Source organism: Emiliania huxleyi (assembly GCF_000372725.1).
Source record: "Emiliania huxleyi CCMP1516 chromosome Unknown EMIHUscaffold_166, whole genome shotgun sequence".
Lineage (NCBI taxonomy): Eukaryota > Haptophyta > Isochrysidales > Noelaerhabdaceae > Emiliania > Emiliania huxleyi.
This window is the reverse complement of record NW_005200922.1, coordinates 322,392-339,368: the sequence shown is the minus strand read 5'-3', so window position 1 is coordinate 339,368 and position 16,977 is coordinate 322,392. Positions and strand designations below refer to the sequence as shown.

At 66.9% G+C, this 16,977-nt stretch overlaps 3 protein-coding genes across 3 annotated transcripts in view; 2 read left to right on the top strand and 1 right to left on the bottom strand.

Annotated features, from left to right (window-relative positions):
* The window catches only part of EMIHUDRAFT_112299 (hypothetical protein), a gene marked incomplete at both ends in the record, with an annotated part of 11,486 nt that extends 11,007 nt beyond the window's left edge, over positions 1-479 (top strand). The window contains one exon of the mRNA XM_005784965.1: positions 207-479. Coding sequence (XP_005785022.1) covers positions 207-479 — 273 coding nt within the window. The remainder of the gene's footprint in view (positions 1-206) is intronic.
* A 3,974-nt stretch (positions 480-4,453) lies between these two features.
* Positions 4,454-4,795, top strand: EMIHUDRAFT_314182 (hypothetical protein; the record flags this gene model as incomplete). Its single annotated transcript, XM_005784964.1, has 1 exon — positions 4,454-4,795. The coding sequence occupies one exon, from the start codon at positions 4,454-4,456 to the stop codon at positions 4,793-4,795; it is 342 nt and encodes a 113-aa protein (XP_005785021.1).
* An 8,679-nt stretch (positions 4,796-13,474) lies between these two features.
* On the bottom strand, positions 13,475-14,074 carry EMIHUDRAFT_364459 (Hypothetical protein). The gene is made up of 2 exons (XM_005784963.1): positions 13,633-14,074; positions 13,475-13,610 (listed from the first exon to the last, which is right to left on the bottom strand). Exons 1-2 carry the CDS (start codon positions 14,040-14,042, stop codon positions 13,595-13,597), a joined length of 426 nt encoding a protein of 141 aa, XP_005785020.1. The 5' UTR covers positions 14,043-14,074; the 3' UTR covers positions 13,475-13,594.
* Positions 14,075-16,977: the final 2,903 nt, after the last annotated feature.

Genomic DNA, 16,977 nt, shown 5'->3' with positions numbered 1-16,977 from the left:
CGCCGCCACCGCTCCCGCCGCCACCGTCACCCCCGCCGCCCTCGTCGCCGCCACCCTCGCCGCCTCCGCCCTCTCCGCCTCCATCGCTGCCGCCCCCATCACCGCCGCCGCCGCCGCCGCCTCCGTCGCCACCGCCGCCATCGCCTCCGCCGCCTAGACCACCGCCGCCGTCGCCCCCACCGAGCGACCCGTTGCTCCGGCGTCAGCGTGCGCTCATGGACGGATACGACACGCCGTCCCCTAGGTTGGAGCCGCAGTCGAATGACGCGGAGCCGCGCGACGCACACTCCCTTGGACTCGAGCCGGGTGCCACTGCTGCCGTACCCACCCGGCGGATCGCTGTCGTCGGTGTTCTGTGCCTCTGCCTCCCGGCTCTGCTTGGCATCCTGTGTTGGGCATCGCGGTCACAGCAGAAGCAGCGCCCATTTCGAAATTTGCTGCCCAGGAGCGCCTTTTCGATACGGAAGCTGACGCGGTGACGTGCTGCGCGCGTGATCCGACCAAGTGATCAGTGTTTGTGTATGTGGAGATGGGGGAGAGTAGAAAGGAGCGGACATGAACAATAAAGCCGACACAGACACCTCTCCTGGAGCTTGTGCCTGCACTGGGGAATTAGAGTACTCTCTGTGTGACGGTGCGCCACGAGCGTGCGTTCACCTATGTGTCTGCTGACCACAGGGCGTTTGCGGCGGTCACTGTCTGTCCTACCAGCGGGCACAAAGTGGGCAGCGAACACCCGTGATACAAATAACTTAATAAACGGACACGCCAAACGAGGGGTGGGAGAAGGACTGGAGAAGGACAGGGTCCCCACCTGCACGAGCAGGATCTTGGAAGGACGGTCAGGGGACAGGACTAGGTCCAGCCCTGGGTCGTGGGTGGCGCAGGTTGTGACATTTGGCGATTCCGCGACTTACTGGGCCCCTGAGCCGCTACCCGTGTGCGATTTTTGTGGCCCGGACATGATACTGATAGTAAACGGGTCAGAACCGGCCAAACACAGGCTACAGCCCCACACACGCGCCCGCCATAGCTCCTGGAGAGCATGCGCGAGTGACGCGCTGCAAGCCGCGAGAGTGGCATCAGAGGCAGGAACGACGTGCTCTTGCTGCACCTCGCAGCTGCACCAAGTGTGCTCGCAGTGTATGCCACGGCCACTGCCTGCGGCATTGCTCTCGTGCAGCTAGGCGATGCAGGTCCATCAGCAAGGCTCATCCAATGCGAGCGCACATTGTGCGTAGCCGCGGGCAGGTGGCAGTGCACAGCCGCACACCGGCTGTGGCGGCTCGTATGCCCCCGGCAGTGCTGCTAGTCATCAACTTGCGTATTGGGGCCGCAGCAGACTGCTGCTGTGGCAACAGCAGCAGCCTGCTGCTGCCTGATTCAGTCAAGCCAGCGGTGCAGCGAGGCGTGCAGAATTCGCGCGGTTTGGTACCTCCTGAGGCTGAGCGCGTTCAGACCCGGTGACCCGAGTTGGATGGTTCGATGGAGCTCGGCGAGCTCCATCGAACCATCCATGGCCGGACGGCGGAGCGTGAGGTGGCGAGCGGAGAGATGTACCGCAAGACGAGAAAACACGGATCTGACGCGATGTCAAACGTCAGATCTGCGCCACCCAGGGCTGGACCTAGTCACAGGGGAACGGGAGCGGGGAGCGCATCGCGACACGAAGGGGGGCTGCGCAGGATTCCTGACAGGGCACAGGCCCCCTGCTGGTTGCGCTCTCCTAGCTGGTTCGCATGCTAGTTCGCCTGCTTGCTCCTGACAAGGAACAGCGACAGGCTCGCAGCTCGGTGGACTCTCCCTTCTACTGGCGATACACCACCCTACTCATGAATAGCTTCCAGGCTCATGTACTTTTCCTTTTTAGCTACCACCGCCACGAGGCAGGGTACTTTCAAGCAGACACGCCTTCTCACAGAGCAGCTTGCGTGCGTGAACAGACCCAGCGCTGGCTTCTGACTGTCGTTGCTGTCTCTCCCTTCTCGACTGTCTGTGCTTGCTTGTGCGTCTCGGGTCCGTGTTTTTGTGTGAACAGACGCGGTCCTTGCATGCAGCGCGCTCGACCCCAAACGCATATACGTCTCATCTGGGCGAGGAGCGTCGCTGGCGTGATGAGCAACGGCGCGCCGAGTACGGACGCGAAGGGCGGCGATGGCGGGACGAGTCGCGACGGCGGTCGCGATCGCGCGATGAGCCGCGGCGGGATGAGCTGCGACGGCGCGACGAGCGTTGGCAAGGCGAGCAAGGGCGGCACCATGACGGGCGGCACGACGAGCGGCGCGGCTACAACGGCTCTTGGTGCAGTGGTCGCGAGCAGCAACGGCACGCTGAGCCAAAAAGGCCCGCTGAGCGATGCCGCGATGAGCCATTGCGAGGCGGACGACGGCCGCATCATGACGGGCGGCACGTCGAGCGGCGCGGCTGCAACGACCGACCAAGCATAGGCGAGCGCGAGCACGACTTGTGCGATCGGCGCGATGATCGGCCCCACGATCCCAGGCGCGACCATGACCGGCGCGACCGCCGCGGCGAGGGGCAGCCTCAGCACAGCGACCGCCGGTGGAGTCCGCCGATGCGTGGTGCGGGATCGCGCGACGAGAGGCACACCTCTGCTGCCGGTGGTCAGCTCAATGCTAAGCAGCTCAGCAGCCACATCTCAAATGCTGGCAGCGCTGACGCATTGCTCACGCTTTTTGCTGCCCACAGTGCGAGCCTGAACCACATCCACGCTGCGAACCTGTGGAACAAACTGGGCAAGCAGCGCATCGAGCGGCGGCACGAGGAGCGACTTGAGCAGCTGGTGCAGCGCACGCTCCACCTCGTCTCGTCGTGCGAAGCACGTAACCTGGCGAACATCACCCACGGCGTGGCAAAGTGCGGCCGGCGTTCGGGGGTGGAGCGCGCGCTGTACGCGGCGGTGGCGGAGGAGGCGGTGCGCAGCGGGCTGGCTGGCTTCAACCCTCAGAACCTGGCCAACACGGTGTGGGCGTATGCGACGGCGGGCGTGGCTGCGGACGCGCTGTACGAGGCGGTGGCGGAGGCGGCGGTGCGCGGCGGGCTGGCTGGCTTCAACCCTCAGGATTTGGCCAACACGGTGTGGGCGTATGCGACGGCGGGCGTGGCTGCGGACGCGCTGTACGCGGCGGTGGCGGAGGCGGCGGTGCGCGGCGGGCTGGCTGGCTTCAACCCTCAGAACCTGGCCAACACGGTGTGGGCGTATGCGACGGCGGGCGTGGCTGCGGACGCGCTGTACGCGGCGGTGGCGGAGGCGGCGGTGCGCGGCGGGCTGGCCAGCTTCAACCCTCAGGATTTGGCCAACACGGTGTGGGCGTATGCGACGGCGGGCGTGCCTGCGGACGCGCTGTACGCGGCGGTGGCGGAGGCGGCGGTGCGCGGCGGGCTGGCTGGCTTCAACCCTCAGGCCCTAGCCAACACGGTGTGGGCGTATGCGACGGCGGGCGTGGCTGCGGACGCGCTGTACGCGGCGGTGGCGGAGGCGGCGGTGCGCGGCGGGCTGGCTGGCTTCACCCCTCAGAACCTTGCCAACACGGTATGGGCGTATGCGACGGCGGGCGTGGCTGCGGACGCGCTGTACGCGGCGGTGGCGGAGGCGGCGGTGCGCGGCGGGCTGGCTGGCTTTACGCCGCAGGCCCTGGCCAACACGGTATGGGCGTATGCGACGGCGGGCGTGGCTGCGGACGCGCTGTACGCGGCGGTGGCGGAGGCGGCGGTGCGCGACGAGCTGGCCAGCTTCAACCCTCAGGCACTGGCCAACACGGTGTGGGCGTATGCGACGGCGGGCGTGCCTGCGGACGCGCTGTACGCGGCGGTGGCGGAGGCGGCGGTGCGCGGCGGGCTGGCTGGCTTCAACCCGCAGGACCTGGCCAACACGGTGTGGGCGTATGCGACGGCGGGCGTGGCTGCGGACGCGCTGTACGCGGCGGTGGCGGAGGCGGCGGTGCGCGGCGGGCTGGCTGGCTTTACGCCGCAGGAGCTGGCCAACACGGTGTGGGCGTATGCGACGGCGGGCGTGCCTGCGGACGCGCTGTACGCGGCGGTGGCGGAGGCGGCGGTGCGCGCCGGGCTGGCTGGCTTCAACCCTCAGAACCTGGCCAACACGGTGTGGGCGTATGCGACGGCGGGCGTGGCTGCGGACGCGCTGTACGCGGCGGTAGCGGAGGCGGCGGTGCGCGGCGGGCTGGCTGGCTTCGACCCACAGGCACTGGCCAACACGGTGTGGGCGTATGCGACGGCGGGCCACTACCACCAGGTGCTGCTCGCAGACTGCTCGCGTGTGATCAGCGACTCGCTCGCGCGGGATCCGTCGAGGTGGGGCGTCGTGGACCGCTCTCAGCTGCACCAGTGGCAGCTCTGGCTCTCCCTTGAGCGAGGAGCAGACGGGCAGCAGCACCTTCTCTCCGAGTCCCAGCGCAAGCTCTGCTGCGACGCCATGCAAAATACGCAAGTGACGATCTCTGAGTTCCAACGCTCCGTCGCGGCTGCCCTCGCCGCCGTCCAGCACGGCTTCGAGGAGGAGCATCTCGAGCCGCGCACCGGCTACTCGCTCGACCTGGCGCTGCCCTCATCACGCGTCGCGGTCGAGGTGGACGGCCCCTCTCACTTCCTGCTGCCCGACGGCCGGGGCGTGCGCAAACCCAACGGGCCGACGCTGCTCAAGCGGCGCCTCCTCACAGCGGCTGGCTGGAGGGTGATCAGCGTTCCATTCTACGAGTGGAACGGCTTCGCGACTGCCAGTGAGCGGCACACCTACCTGCAGAGGCTGTTGGGCTAGTACTGTGCCGCCACGAGCGCCGCGACCACCTCGCCACGCTCTCGACCGAGAGCCGCCTAAACGCCGCCTCCGCGGCCGCCCCACGCGTACCGAGACCCTCTGGCCTCGACAAGAACAGCTTGATAGCGGGATAGCCGCCTGCGCCGACTTCCTCCTAGCTCGCACTCGGTGTCCCCCACCAAGTGTCGCCGTTCTCGGGGCATGCTATCCTGTGTAAGCAGGGCAGGCGGGGGCGGGGGGCAGTCCCCCTGGTCTGATACTGGGGTGTGGGTGTCTCTAGCGTCGGAGGCAAAGGGAGAAGATAAGATTTTTTGTGGAGTGCCGTGCCACGGATTGCATGCTCCCACGCAGACACTCAGTCGCATCGTACGCCAGAGTCGTAGCATGGGTGTACCGGGTCGCAGCCTCCCCACACACGAGATCTGCGAGACCCGGGACCCGCCCGCCTCGAGTGATAACGAAGATACATGCCGGGAACCGCTCCCGTGCCTAGTGTCGTGCGAGACAGTTTAATGGTAAAATTATCTGTCGCGTGAATCGTTCCGTGAGTGAGTGAGTGAGTGACACACACACACACACACACACAATCGTGCCGTGGGAACCCACCCGCGCTAGCTAGGTCTCGAGTTTGACGCATGGGGTCACTCCCGCGAAACTCGTGAACTAACTAGCCGGGGCAGTCGGAGAAGGGGCAACTCCGTGCACTGACGGTCGGCCGTCAGAAACCACGCCTGCGTGGATCGCGTCACACCAATCCTCGCTACCCAACGCGGCCAAAGGGATAACTTCTCGCAGCTGCGAGACGAGTTTTCTCGGAGCGACAGCCTCAAAGAAAAAGGGTGGATGGGTGGGGGACGATTGCTGGCGAGCGCCAGCGCGCCCCAGGAACGGTGGGGTGCCCTCGACCGCGCGTCCAAGTCACTTGGGCGGACGAGCGAGCGGCACATGGCCCGACAAAGAGAAATCGGAGTCTCGCGACGAGATCGATAAAAGAAGTGCAGCGTTTCCTCTGAGGTGCCTCAGAGGTGCACTACACCTCTGGAGGTGTCTTTCTCAGAGGTGTACTTCAGAAGCAGAGCTGACGTCAGTCTGTGCGCGCTCCCTCTCTCCTCAAAAAGAAAGAAAACAGACAACCCAAGGGAGGGATGGGAGAACGGCACGCCGCCACCACACAGGGATTTTAAGGAGAGGAGTGTGATGCGCTAGCCGTCGCCCACCCTGGGGAGTCTGCCTCCTCGTATCTCTTTTCGCAGTGTCTCGCCGCTTCTCGCTGCAACCTTCATGCCACCTCGCGGCCGTCCCACTCTCGTCGTTCTCTCCCTCTCTCCTCGTCGAGAAAAGAGGAAAATACTTTTCGCTGCCGCCATCCATCTGCACAATGAGCGGCGCCATCGGCCATCTCGCCGCGATGAGAAGCGCCGTGCCCGCCGAGCTGCGCCAGGGCGGCCTGGGCTTGCTGCGCGCCCTCCTCGCCGGGCGGACGCGCGGCGCGGCGCTCACGGCCCTGCTCGACGCGCGCCTCAAGGCCGAGAACCACTTCACGCTGCTGACTATCGCCGCTCGGCACGGGCAGGCCGACGCCGTGCGGCTGCTGCTCGAGAGCGGCGCGAGCGTCGGGGCGACGACCGGCGGCGGCTCAACCGCGCTGGCCATCGCGTGCCAGCAGGGCCACCTCGAGTGTGTCCAGCTGCTTCTCGAGGCGCACGCGGCAGTCGACCAAGCCAACGCCAACGGCGCCACGCCGCTGTTCATTGCGAGCAAGAATGGCCACGTCGATGTCCTCCGGCTGCTCCTCACGGCTGACCTGGCGGTCGACCAAGCCATGGACGGCGGCTTCACGCCGCTGTACGTCGCGTGCGAGAAGGGCCACGTCGATATCGCCCGGCTGCTTCTCGACACTGGCGCAGCGGTCGGCCAAGCCGAGGACACTGGTGTCACGCCGCTGTGCATCGCGTGCGAGGAGGGCCGCCTCGAGTGCGTCGAGCTGCTCCTCGGCGCCGGCGCGGCGGTCAACCAAGCCAAAGACGACGGCACCACGCCGCTGAGCGCTGCGAGCCTGGCTGGCCAGATCGACTGCGTCCGTCTGTTGATCGCCGCCGGCGCTGCGGTGAACCAAGCAGACGCTGACGGCTTCACGCCGCTGCTCGTCGCGTGCCAGGAGGGCCACCTCGTGATCGCCCGGCTGCTCCTTGGGGCTGGTGCGGCGGTCACCCAAGCCACGGAAGACGGCGCCACACCGCTGTACATTGCGTGCGAGAAGGACCACGTCGGCATCGCCCGGCTGCTCCTCAAGGCCAGCACGGCGGTCAACCAAGCCATGGACGACGGCACCACGCCGCTGTACGTCGCGTGCTTCAAGGGCCACCTCGACGTCGTGCAGCTGCTCCTCGGGGCCGGTGCGGCGGTCGACCAAGCCGATGAGGACGGTGTCACGCCGCTGTACGTCGCGTGCCAAGAGGGCCACCCCAAGATCGCCCGGCTGCTCCTCGAGGCCAGCGCGGCGAGCAACCAAGCCACGGGCTGCGGCTTCACGCCCCTGCACGTTGCGTGCCAGAATGGCCACCTCGGCATCGTCCAGCTGCTTCTCGAGGCTGACGCGGCGGTCAACCAGGCCACGGACGGTGGCGCTACGCCCCTGCACACCGCATGCATCCAAGGCCACCCCGCCGTCGTACTCTGCCTGCTGCGGGCGGGCGCAGACACGGCGGCGCGCACCTCGGGCGGGCGTACGGCGCTGCAGCTGGCCAAGAAGAAGGGCCACACCGAGTGCGTCAAGGCCTTATCCGAGGAGGCAGCGCGGCGCGAGGCGGCGGCAGCGGCGGCGGCGGCGGAGGGCCGAGCAGGGGCGGGCGGCGCTTCCTCGGGCGCGGCAGCGGCAGCAGCTGTGGACGCGCCGCTGCTCGGGCAGCGAGTCGTGCTCAGCGGGCTCTCGGCCCGCCCCGAGCTGAACGGGCGGCGGGGCGTGGCTCAGAGTTTCAGGCTAGGGCGGTACGTGGTGGCGCTCGAGAGCAGCGCCGAGTGCGTGCGGGTGCGGCCGACGAACCTGTCGCGGCTGGAGGCGGAGAGCACAGCTGCGGAGGCGCTCCCGGTTGCTGGCCTGGGAAGCGTCGCCGGGGACGTCGCGGAGCTGGTCGCCAAGCACATTGGCGAAGACGACCGCTTCGCCGCCGCGCTCAGCTGCCGTGCACTCCGGGACGCGCTGCGCCGAGGCGCGCCGCGGCTGCACCTCAAGACGCACGTGGCATCGGCCGTTGGCTCGTTCCCGCGGTTGAAGTGGTCGCTGGCGGTGGGCTGCCCGCGCGAGCGGCTGTGCGAGCTCGCCGCAGCGCAGCCTGGAGGGCGCGAGCTCATCGAGTACCTGCAGTTCGTCGACGGGACTTGCCGCTGGGGGAAGACGTGCGACGTGGCGGCGTCGCGCGGAGACGTGCCGCTGCTCGAGTGGGCGCGCGAGGGCGGCGCGCCATGGGGTGTCTCGACCGCCGCGGCGCTCGCTGGCCATTGGAGCGCCTTCAAACCGGCGCTCGAGGTGTCCGTGGGCGGCGTCCGCTTTGGATCCCGCAATGCGGTGCAGCCAATCGCGCGGCTTCTCACTCTCGGCTGCCCCGCCGACGAGACGTGCTGCGCGGCGGCAGCGACGCTGCACGGAGTGGCGGAGCTATCGTTTCTGCGCTCTTTCGACTTGCCTTGGGACGAGCGCACTTGCAGCGCGCTCGCAGCAGCGGGCAACACCGAGGCGCTCAAGTGGGCGCAAGAGCAGGACTGCCCGTGCGACGCGGCGCTGGTGAGCGCGGCCCTTGCGAGCGCGGCGGCCGCCGGCAAGCTCGACGTGGGGCGGCTGCTCTCCTCCCTGGATGAGCACAAGGCGGAGGTGGCGCGGCTGCAGCCGTACGAGGCGGCGCATGCGGCGGCGGAGGCGAAGTGCGAGTCCGCGGTGCTGGCCAACCTCGCGAAGCTGCCCCTCTACTCGCGCTACCAGACGGCGCGCGCTGTCCAGCTTGGCGACGGCGACCCAACGCGCGCGCTCCTCGTCAGGGAGTTCCTCAAGTCGCGCACGCGCCACCGCGGCCCGCGGCAGGGCGACCCGCATCGCAGCGTGCCGCTCTTCGAGGTGCAGCGGGTCGAGCAGCTCTTCAACCCGCGGCTGCAGGAGAAGTACCTCGCTGAGCTGCAGGACATCGCCGGGCTGTGCGAGCGGCGCGTGGGGCCGCTCCCTGACATCGACGCCCGCTGCACCCGCATCGACGTCGAAGCCTTCCCGGGCCTCAAGCTGAACGAGCGCTTGTTGTACCATGGCGCGCCGTCGGAGCTGATCGAGCGCCTCACCCGCCAAGGCCTCGACCCGCGCTACGCGGGGGGGCACTTTGGCAAGCTATTCGGCGCCGCTGTCTACCTCGCGGCAAACTCGTCCAAGTCCGACATCTACACCGAGCCAAACGCGGCGGGAGAGCGCTGCGTCCTCGTCGCACGAGCGTGCCTCGGAGAGGCGCACCGCGCGCAAGAGCCGATGCGGGACGCCCTGAAGCCTCCAGAGCGGCCGGACGGCCGCGGCCCGCTCAGCTCGGTCGCAGCACTCACCCTTCAGCAGGGCGGCGTCGTCGAGCACCCGGAGTTTATGGTGTACCAGTCCTCGCAGTGCCTGCCCGTCTTTGCGATCTGGTACAAGCACGGCGCGTGGTGCGGCTGCACGCACTGCTGGCGACCGTAAGAGACCGTGCAGACTGAACCCGCCCCCCCGGCCTGCTGTGGGTGCCACGGCTTTGTGTACCGTATCGCGCATGTTGCTCCGTCGCGTGGCGAGTCCACCGCGTTTTGATCCATCTCGGTGTGTGTGACAATCCATCCTTCACGAAGCACTCCACCGTGAATTGCTGTGACACGCTCTTTGGGGGCGGGCGCGCGTGTCTCGTGTCTGGTGTCTCATCAGTGCGACTTGCTAGAACGCGGGCTGAGAGTACTTTTCTTCATATCTGGGGCCTCCGGCGCCAGTGCGAAGTCTAGTCGCCCTAAACCACCCCGCCCTCCGGGCATACTCCGAACTCCCACACGACAACACACGCGCGGCCGGCGCCTCTCATGCCCTTCTCCACGCACACCGCGTGAAAACTGCGCGTACGTCCCCGCGCGCACGCAAACACGCGCAGCGCCATTTCAGAGCTGTGCCATGTGCGTCTGCCCTGTGCTGGCGCCCCATGGCCGTCCCGCGCCGCCCGCACCAGCTGCGCGCCCCTCGCACTACCAGAGCAAGCCGCATATCCACTCACGCCGCGACGCGCGCGCCGCAGCACACCTCACCAGCACTACCTCGCCTTTTTGCGCCCTGTGCAGGCTCTGCACACTGCTTCAGCATCTCACAAGCGGCTGTACCAGGACGCGCCGCGAGTACGACGCAGATACTGCACCACGCAAGGCGCGCACGCACGCACGCACACGCACGCGCGCTCATCCGCTCAGTCTTATGCACAGCCTGTCAGCCTGCCTGCACACACAGCATACAGCACCATCAGCCCGCGTACACTGCGCCCCTGCCGCCTCGCGCCTGTCTGCACTGCACGAGGCGCGCGCGTGGCACGCTGCGCGCACGCACGCCCGCACGAGCGCGCGCGCGCGCTCATCCGCCCAGTCTGCTGTGCACAGCCTGTCAGCCTGCCTGCACACACAGCATACAGCACCATGTGCACGCATACGCTTAGACGCAGCCCGCACCCCACTACAATAGCCTGCCTCACGCCTCACCACGCCGTCTCGCGCACACCGCCAGCAGCCCGATCAGAGAAACTGCAGCGCGCGCCTCTGCACGCCTGCAGCTTCTCTGCATTCTGAGACCTTCTCAATCCACCCCGCCGCCGCGCCTCCCCGGGCACACACCGCAGCAGTGAAGATGTGAGTCGAAGTATGGGATATCGACCGAGCCCGCGCCTGCCGCACACGTTTCCGTTCTTTTTACTGCCTAAGCATAAAAAGAAAAAACACCATGGCGAAAATCGTTTAACAAACAGCGACGACCAGCAGCAACGATTTACAGCAGCGTCCTGCCGAGTGTGTGTAGCACCGACGCAGACGCACCCCAGGCACTACACTACGACGGCTAGGCAGACCTCACCAGTCCGATAAGGATCAACTGGAAGGTTGAACCTCGAGCTTAGACAGAACGGGCGCGACAGACTCCAGGGGAGATCGCGCTCTACTCGGGGCACCAAGGAGGAAAACCGAAACCGTTTGGGTGCCCCACAAAAACCCAAACGCTACAACCTAAAAGTCACACCTCCCCCCCACGTCCCCCCCCCCTTGGGGACGTAGCGCACGCCCTTACTCGGAGAGAGTGGGGGGGGAGGGGGGGTGGGGGAATAGGAGGAGCCGTCGAGCTCGGAGTAAGGTCCACAGTAGAGAGACAGGCATTTAAGGCGTAACTTCACCCTCGCTCACCTTGAGTATATCTAGGCGCCCTGGTGCAGTCGGTCTTCGGATCAGCGGCCAGCTTCCCATCTAGGGCAGGGAACCCCCAGCGACGCTAGTGTGGCCTACGGTAGCCTCAGCTTGTACGCGATCCCGGGGCAGGGGGGTGTGGACTCTAGAGCTCCAAGAAAGGATAGGGAGAGGAAGGGAGATTGGTGTGCCGGTTTTTCGCGTTAGCAATTTTTTTTTAGAACGCAGGCTGAGAGCCGCACGGCTTCACTCGGGGAAGCGGCAGAAGCCCGATTGATTGATGTGGGAAGGCGAAACACAGTCCGACCAACGACTGGGACACCAACACGGTATGGGTGGACGCTAGACGGGCGGTGACGGTCACACAGGAGCGACACACAGAACCACAAGACAAGACACTCAGCCGACGTCGCTGCCACACATCCTGAGCGAACTTCCCTAGAGCCTAGAGTCACCCGCGGCCGGACTCCATCCGGCACGCGTCGCTGGGCGCTCAGAGCCGCGTCCCCTGCTGCTGCTCGCCACCCCGACGCTCAAGGCGCCCGAGTCGAACGACAGGCGGCACGCGAAGACTGGTTGCAATCCCGCCGACCGCGAGGCCGCGGGATGATGTGTGCGTGGTCTTGTAGTGGGTCTCGGAAGCTCCCCTCTCGGGCTAGGGGCCTACCCCTCTCCCTTGCCCTCGGAACAGTGTGTCCGAGTCGAGGGGTCTTGCCGGTCGACAGCCGCGCGCGGTTGCTTGGCATTGTGACGATGGTTAGAAGCCCGGAGCAACATTTTTTTCTTTTTTGAGAGCGCCGCCAGCCGAGTCGCAGCACGGTGGACTCCCTATTCCACTGGCGATCTCTCTCGACTAGCGGGCGGACCCACCAGAGCACAGAGCACAAGTGAGAATTTTACGACAGAGAGAATCACAAGAGAATCCAAACAAGGGATCAACGGAACCGCCGGGGGGCGCGCGTTTTGTTAGCGGCCAAGCACATGTCGAAATTTGCCGAGAGCGACTTGCTCTTGTGGCTGCCGGACGACGTGCTCGGCAGTGTCGTCCATGCGCTGCTGCACGGCGACGTCGCATCGAAGCGTGCTCTCATGCAGCTCGCACAGACGTCGCAACCCTTGCGGAAGCAGATCCGCTCCCTCGCAAAGGCGTTGAAGCCCGCCTTGCTGAGGAAGAAGAAGTCGGAGCTCCGCCGCCTATCGGAAGAAGAGAGGCGCCGCATCAAGTTCGCCGCTGCGATGGCCGTGACGCTGATCTACGACCCCGCTGCTCTCATCGGAGCGCCACCCGAGAGCATCGCGCATGCCCTCGCTCCTTCGCCGTGGTGCGAGTGGCACTACGCCAGGGCCAACGGAGCGAGTGACACGGTCGAGAAGGACGAGGCCACCACCGAGAAGTACCTCGCTGGCCTGGCTCACAGCTGGCGCGAGCTGGCTTCGCTTCCGCCCGCAGTCGTCGCTATCGCCGCCTCGGACCAGACAGACGAGCAGAGGACCTTCTTCGTCGCGCAGAGCGTGGGTGAGATGATCATCGAGCGTGATCGATTCCTCGGTGCCGACGGCGCCGCCCGGCTGGGCGAGATCCTCGCCGTGCGGCCGCTCATGAAGCCCTCCGACTTCGTCACCTCCCTCCATCTGGCCACCGAGATCCAGGAGCACAGGCTGGAGGAGTTTGGAGGTCCTCCGGAGTCGGAGAGCTCTCCGCTCGCGCTGATTGCGAGCTGGTGCAAGAGCGCGCTCGCGCAGCCGGCGCGCCTCTCCTTCGAGTTGGCGAAGTGGACGGGGCGGGTGTCCTCCCTTGAGCAGGTCGCGCTCCGCATCAACAACGGCGAGGCAACTTGCACCTTCAGCCGCGTCGTCAGCGCCATCCTGCATGCGATGCCGAGCAAGGTGGAAGCTGGGCTCAATCAGGATCACGCGGAGACGCCGGCCGAGAACGGTACTACGCGCATTGTTGTGGTGCCGCGTGGCACCGCCGAACAGTACCATATCCTCACGCAGTGGCTTTGCAAGGCCGTCCGCGCGGTCGATGTCGCGGTCACTCGCGCGGCGGAGCAGGGCCACGGCTCGGCGTCGACGACCGCAGATGAAGTGCAGCTTCGCATGGCCGCCCTGCATCAGGCGGCATGCCTGTCGAAGGCGCTGTGCGAAGCAATCCAGGAGGAGCACCCCCTCTCAGCGACCGCGTACTAGCGCGCGGCGCCGCGCGCGCGCGCGCGCACAGGGCCCGATGGGGAAATATTTTCTACAGGGTCTGCGAAGCACCGAAAAATGTCCTGTAAGAGGATGACAACGGGCCGCCGGGGCCGCATACTCCCACGTCTTGGTGAGTGACGCCGGCGCGCCGGCGCGCGGCCCAGGGAGGCGCTATATGCCACATCACGGCCTCGAAAAGGAGGGCTTAGCCATTCGAAAAGGAGGGCCGGACGCGGCCGAGGCGCTGTCGCAATCGCTCATTCTCCTCGGCCAGCGCCGCTCTCGCCGCCTTCCGCTCTCGCGCGGCCGCGCCTTCCGCTCTGGCGCGGTTGGAGCAGAGCTGCCGCTCACGCTCTCGTTCGCGCAAGGCGGCGCAGCCTAGCGCACGGTGGCGCTCTTCTAACATCCGGTTCTCGGTTGATATCCGTTGCTCCCGCGCCTCCGCCACCCTACGCGTCGCCGCTGCGTGCCGGGCAAGCGCATCCGTTGCGCGATGCGGCTCGCTGGCCAAGCGCGTTGAGCTAGAGCCTCGCTCAATGCAGCGGAGACGCTTTTGGTGCAAGCGCATGCGGTTGTCCGCCTCCCGCTCGGCGACGAGGCGACTCGTGAAGCGCAGCGCGTCGACCCGCATGACTCAACGATCGCGCAGAAGTAGGAATCACACGACGCGGCACCCCGTAACGGCAAACCTCCTCCGAAAGAAGAACGAAGACCTTCCTCCCTCCCCTCCCTCCCCTCCCTCCCCTCCCTGCCTCCAGTCCCTCCCGTGGTGGCAAAAAAAACACGTTTCTTCCCTGCACTGCATCACATCACGTCGCTCGACAGGCTTCCCGCAGAGCTTTCGCTGCAAATGTCCGACGCCGCCGCCGCTCCCGCCCAGAACGCCCGCCTCGTGGCGCAGCCCACCATCATTGTGCCGCCCGCGGCCGCGCCGGCCGCCGCCCGGCCTGCTCAGCCCAAGGTCGAGGCGGAGGCGGCCTGTGCACGAGACACGCCCTTCACGCTGGCGCTGCTGTCTGGCGCCTGCGCTGGCACGACGGTCGACATCGCGCTCTACCCACTCGACACGCTCAAGGTGCGGCTGCAGTCCGAGAAGGGCTTCATGGCGGCCGGCGGCTTCCGCGGCGTCTACACAGGCGTCCTCGCCACCGCTTTGGGCGCCGCGCCGGGTGCCGCCTTCTTCTTCTCGGCGTACGAGGGGTTCAAGCCCATCTTCCGCTCGCTCAACGGCGGCGTCGAGCACCCGCTGCAGCACTCGTGCTCCGCCTCGGTCGGCGAGGTCGCCGCCTGCCTCGTCCGCGTGCCGACCGGCGTCGTGACGCAGCGGATGCAGGCTCGGGTCAGTAGCGAGTGAGGCAGCGGACACCTGCAGTAGTGAGTGTAGACAGGTGGGCCGCGACACGTGGACGAGACGACACCCTCCCACACGGTCTCTCGCGGTGCGTGGCACGGTCCCACGCCTCGTCTGTGACACCCTCCCCGCCGCACCGCAGGTCGGCCAGTAACCCTAACCCTAACCCTAACCCTAACCCTAACCCTAACCCTAACCCTCCCCGCCGCGCCGCAGGTCGGCCAGTACTCGAACTTCCTCGAGGCGGTGCGCGGGATCGCGGCGCAGCCGGGCGGGCTGTCGACCTTCTACCTCGGCTTCTGGACGACGGTCGCGCGCGAGATCCCCTTCTCCTTCATCCAGTTCCCCATGTACGAGGGCCTCAAGAAGGCGTGGGCGCGCAGGCAAGGCGCCGAGACCACGCCGATGCAAGGCGCGGCCGAGATATAGCCGAGATATAGCCGAGATATAGCCGAGACCACGCCGATGCAAGGCGCGGCCGAGATATAGCCGAGATATAGCCGAGATATAGCCGAGACCACGCCGATGCAAGGCGCGGCCCCGCGGCTCTCTCGGCCTCCCTCGACCTCGCCTAGACCCTTCCCGGAGCCCGCTTCTCGCAGGCGCAGTCTGCGGCTCGCTCTCCGGCTCCGTCGCGGCGGCGCTGACGTGCCACCCCCGCTGCTCGGGACGGTAGAGGGGTGGGCGCGCCGCGCGCACGTGCCGAGAGCCTGCTGTCAGGTGCCCGCTCGACGTCGTCAAGACGCGGATGATGCTCGGCTCAAAGTCGGCCTCGGGAGAGCTCTACTCGGGCGCCGCGCCCCCCCCGCCCGCCGACCCTCGCCCACCGCCCCCCCCCCGACCCCGAGGAGCCCGACCCGCCGCAGGCACGCTCTCCTCGCTGCGCACCATCGCCGCCGAGGAGGGCGCGGCGGCGCTGCTCAAGGGCATCGGGCCGCGCGTGGGGTGGATCTCGATCGGAGGCAGCCTCATCAGCCGAGATGAGCCGAGATGAGCCGAGATAGAGCCGAGTCTGAGCCGACATTGCATGAGCCGCCCAGCCTGCCTGCCTGTGCAGGCATCTTCTTCTTCGGCGCGTACGAGAAGGCGAGCAGCCTGCTGTGGGCCTCGGGCGCCTGGGGCAAGCGGCCAGAGATGCAGTACTAGCCGACGCGTGGCCAGGCTGCACGAGGCATGGTCATTTATGTGTTGAGGCCGGCGCGGATGAGGCCGGCGCGGATTTGTGGAGACGCGAGGGTCGCCTTCCGCTTCCCTTGCCCCATAACATCGCCGTGTGGAAAAGTTTACCCTACCCGTGGACGTTGGGCGAGCCGGAGAGAGAGAGAGAGAGAGAGATAGGGAGCTGAGAGAGAGAGAGGCCGTTGACAGTCCTAGTGACAGAGACCGATGGCAGTTTCTTATACTCGTGAAATCATTTTTTTTTCGCGCTCTGCCGCTGATGACACGACGCCTTCGGCGACGCCCACCGCCACCAACCAACACAAACAAACAACATGCGCGCCATCGTCGTCGCCCTCCTCCACGCCCTCCCTTCCGACGCCAGCGTGCTAACTGCCCAGCGCGCGACTGTGATGGTGCGGCGGGCGCCGGCGGGTGGCGCCGGCAGATCCCTTCTTCCTCTCTCGGTCGCGACGGCGCTGGACACCAAGCACTCCCTTGTGGTGGTTTTGCTTCCCGACTTGCCGACGGCTACGCGTTTCGAGCAGGAGTGGGCCTTTTTCGAGCGGGCGGCATGGTCGACGCTCACCGTCAGCCGCGGAAGCGAGGGGGCCCTAGACGAGGAGGCTGTCCGGACCCTCGCTTCAGTGGAAGGCCGGAGAGTCGTGTTCTCGTCGTACTCTTCGGCTGGAGCGCTCGACCACGCACTCGACGCCGCGGGCGCGCCGGTAGACCTCCTCGTCTGCGACTCCGCCTCGGGTGTCCTCGCCTCTGAGAGCACCGCTGCTGTGGCGGCCGCAAAGGCGCAGCGGTCAGTACAGTTTCGGTTCCTCAATGCGCGGCGGCGGCTGTTTGTCAAGGTGACGAGCCGCACGCGGCTGGAGACCGACATCTGCCGCGTTGACGACGACGGGGCGTGGTGTGGCCCCGTGGCGTACAGGCTGCCTGCCGGCGGCGGTGGCGGCGGCGATGGCGGCGGCGATGGCGAGCGGGCGGGCTGCATCGGCATCGCGACCGGCGAGCGGTTCATCTCCATGCGCGTGAGCGAGGCGATCGA

Coding starts and splice junctions, on each gene's coding strand:
- EMIHUDRAFT_364459 (XM_005784963.1), bottom strand. CDS start 14,042: ATGCGGGTCGACGCGCTGCGCTTCACGAGTCGCCTCGTCGCCGAGCGG.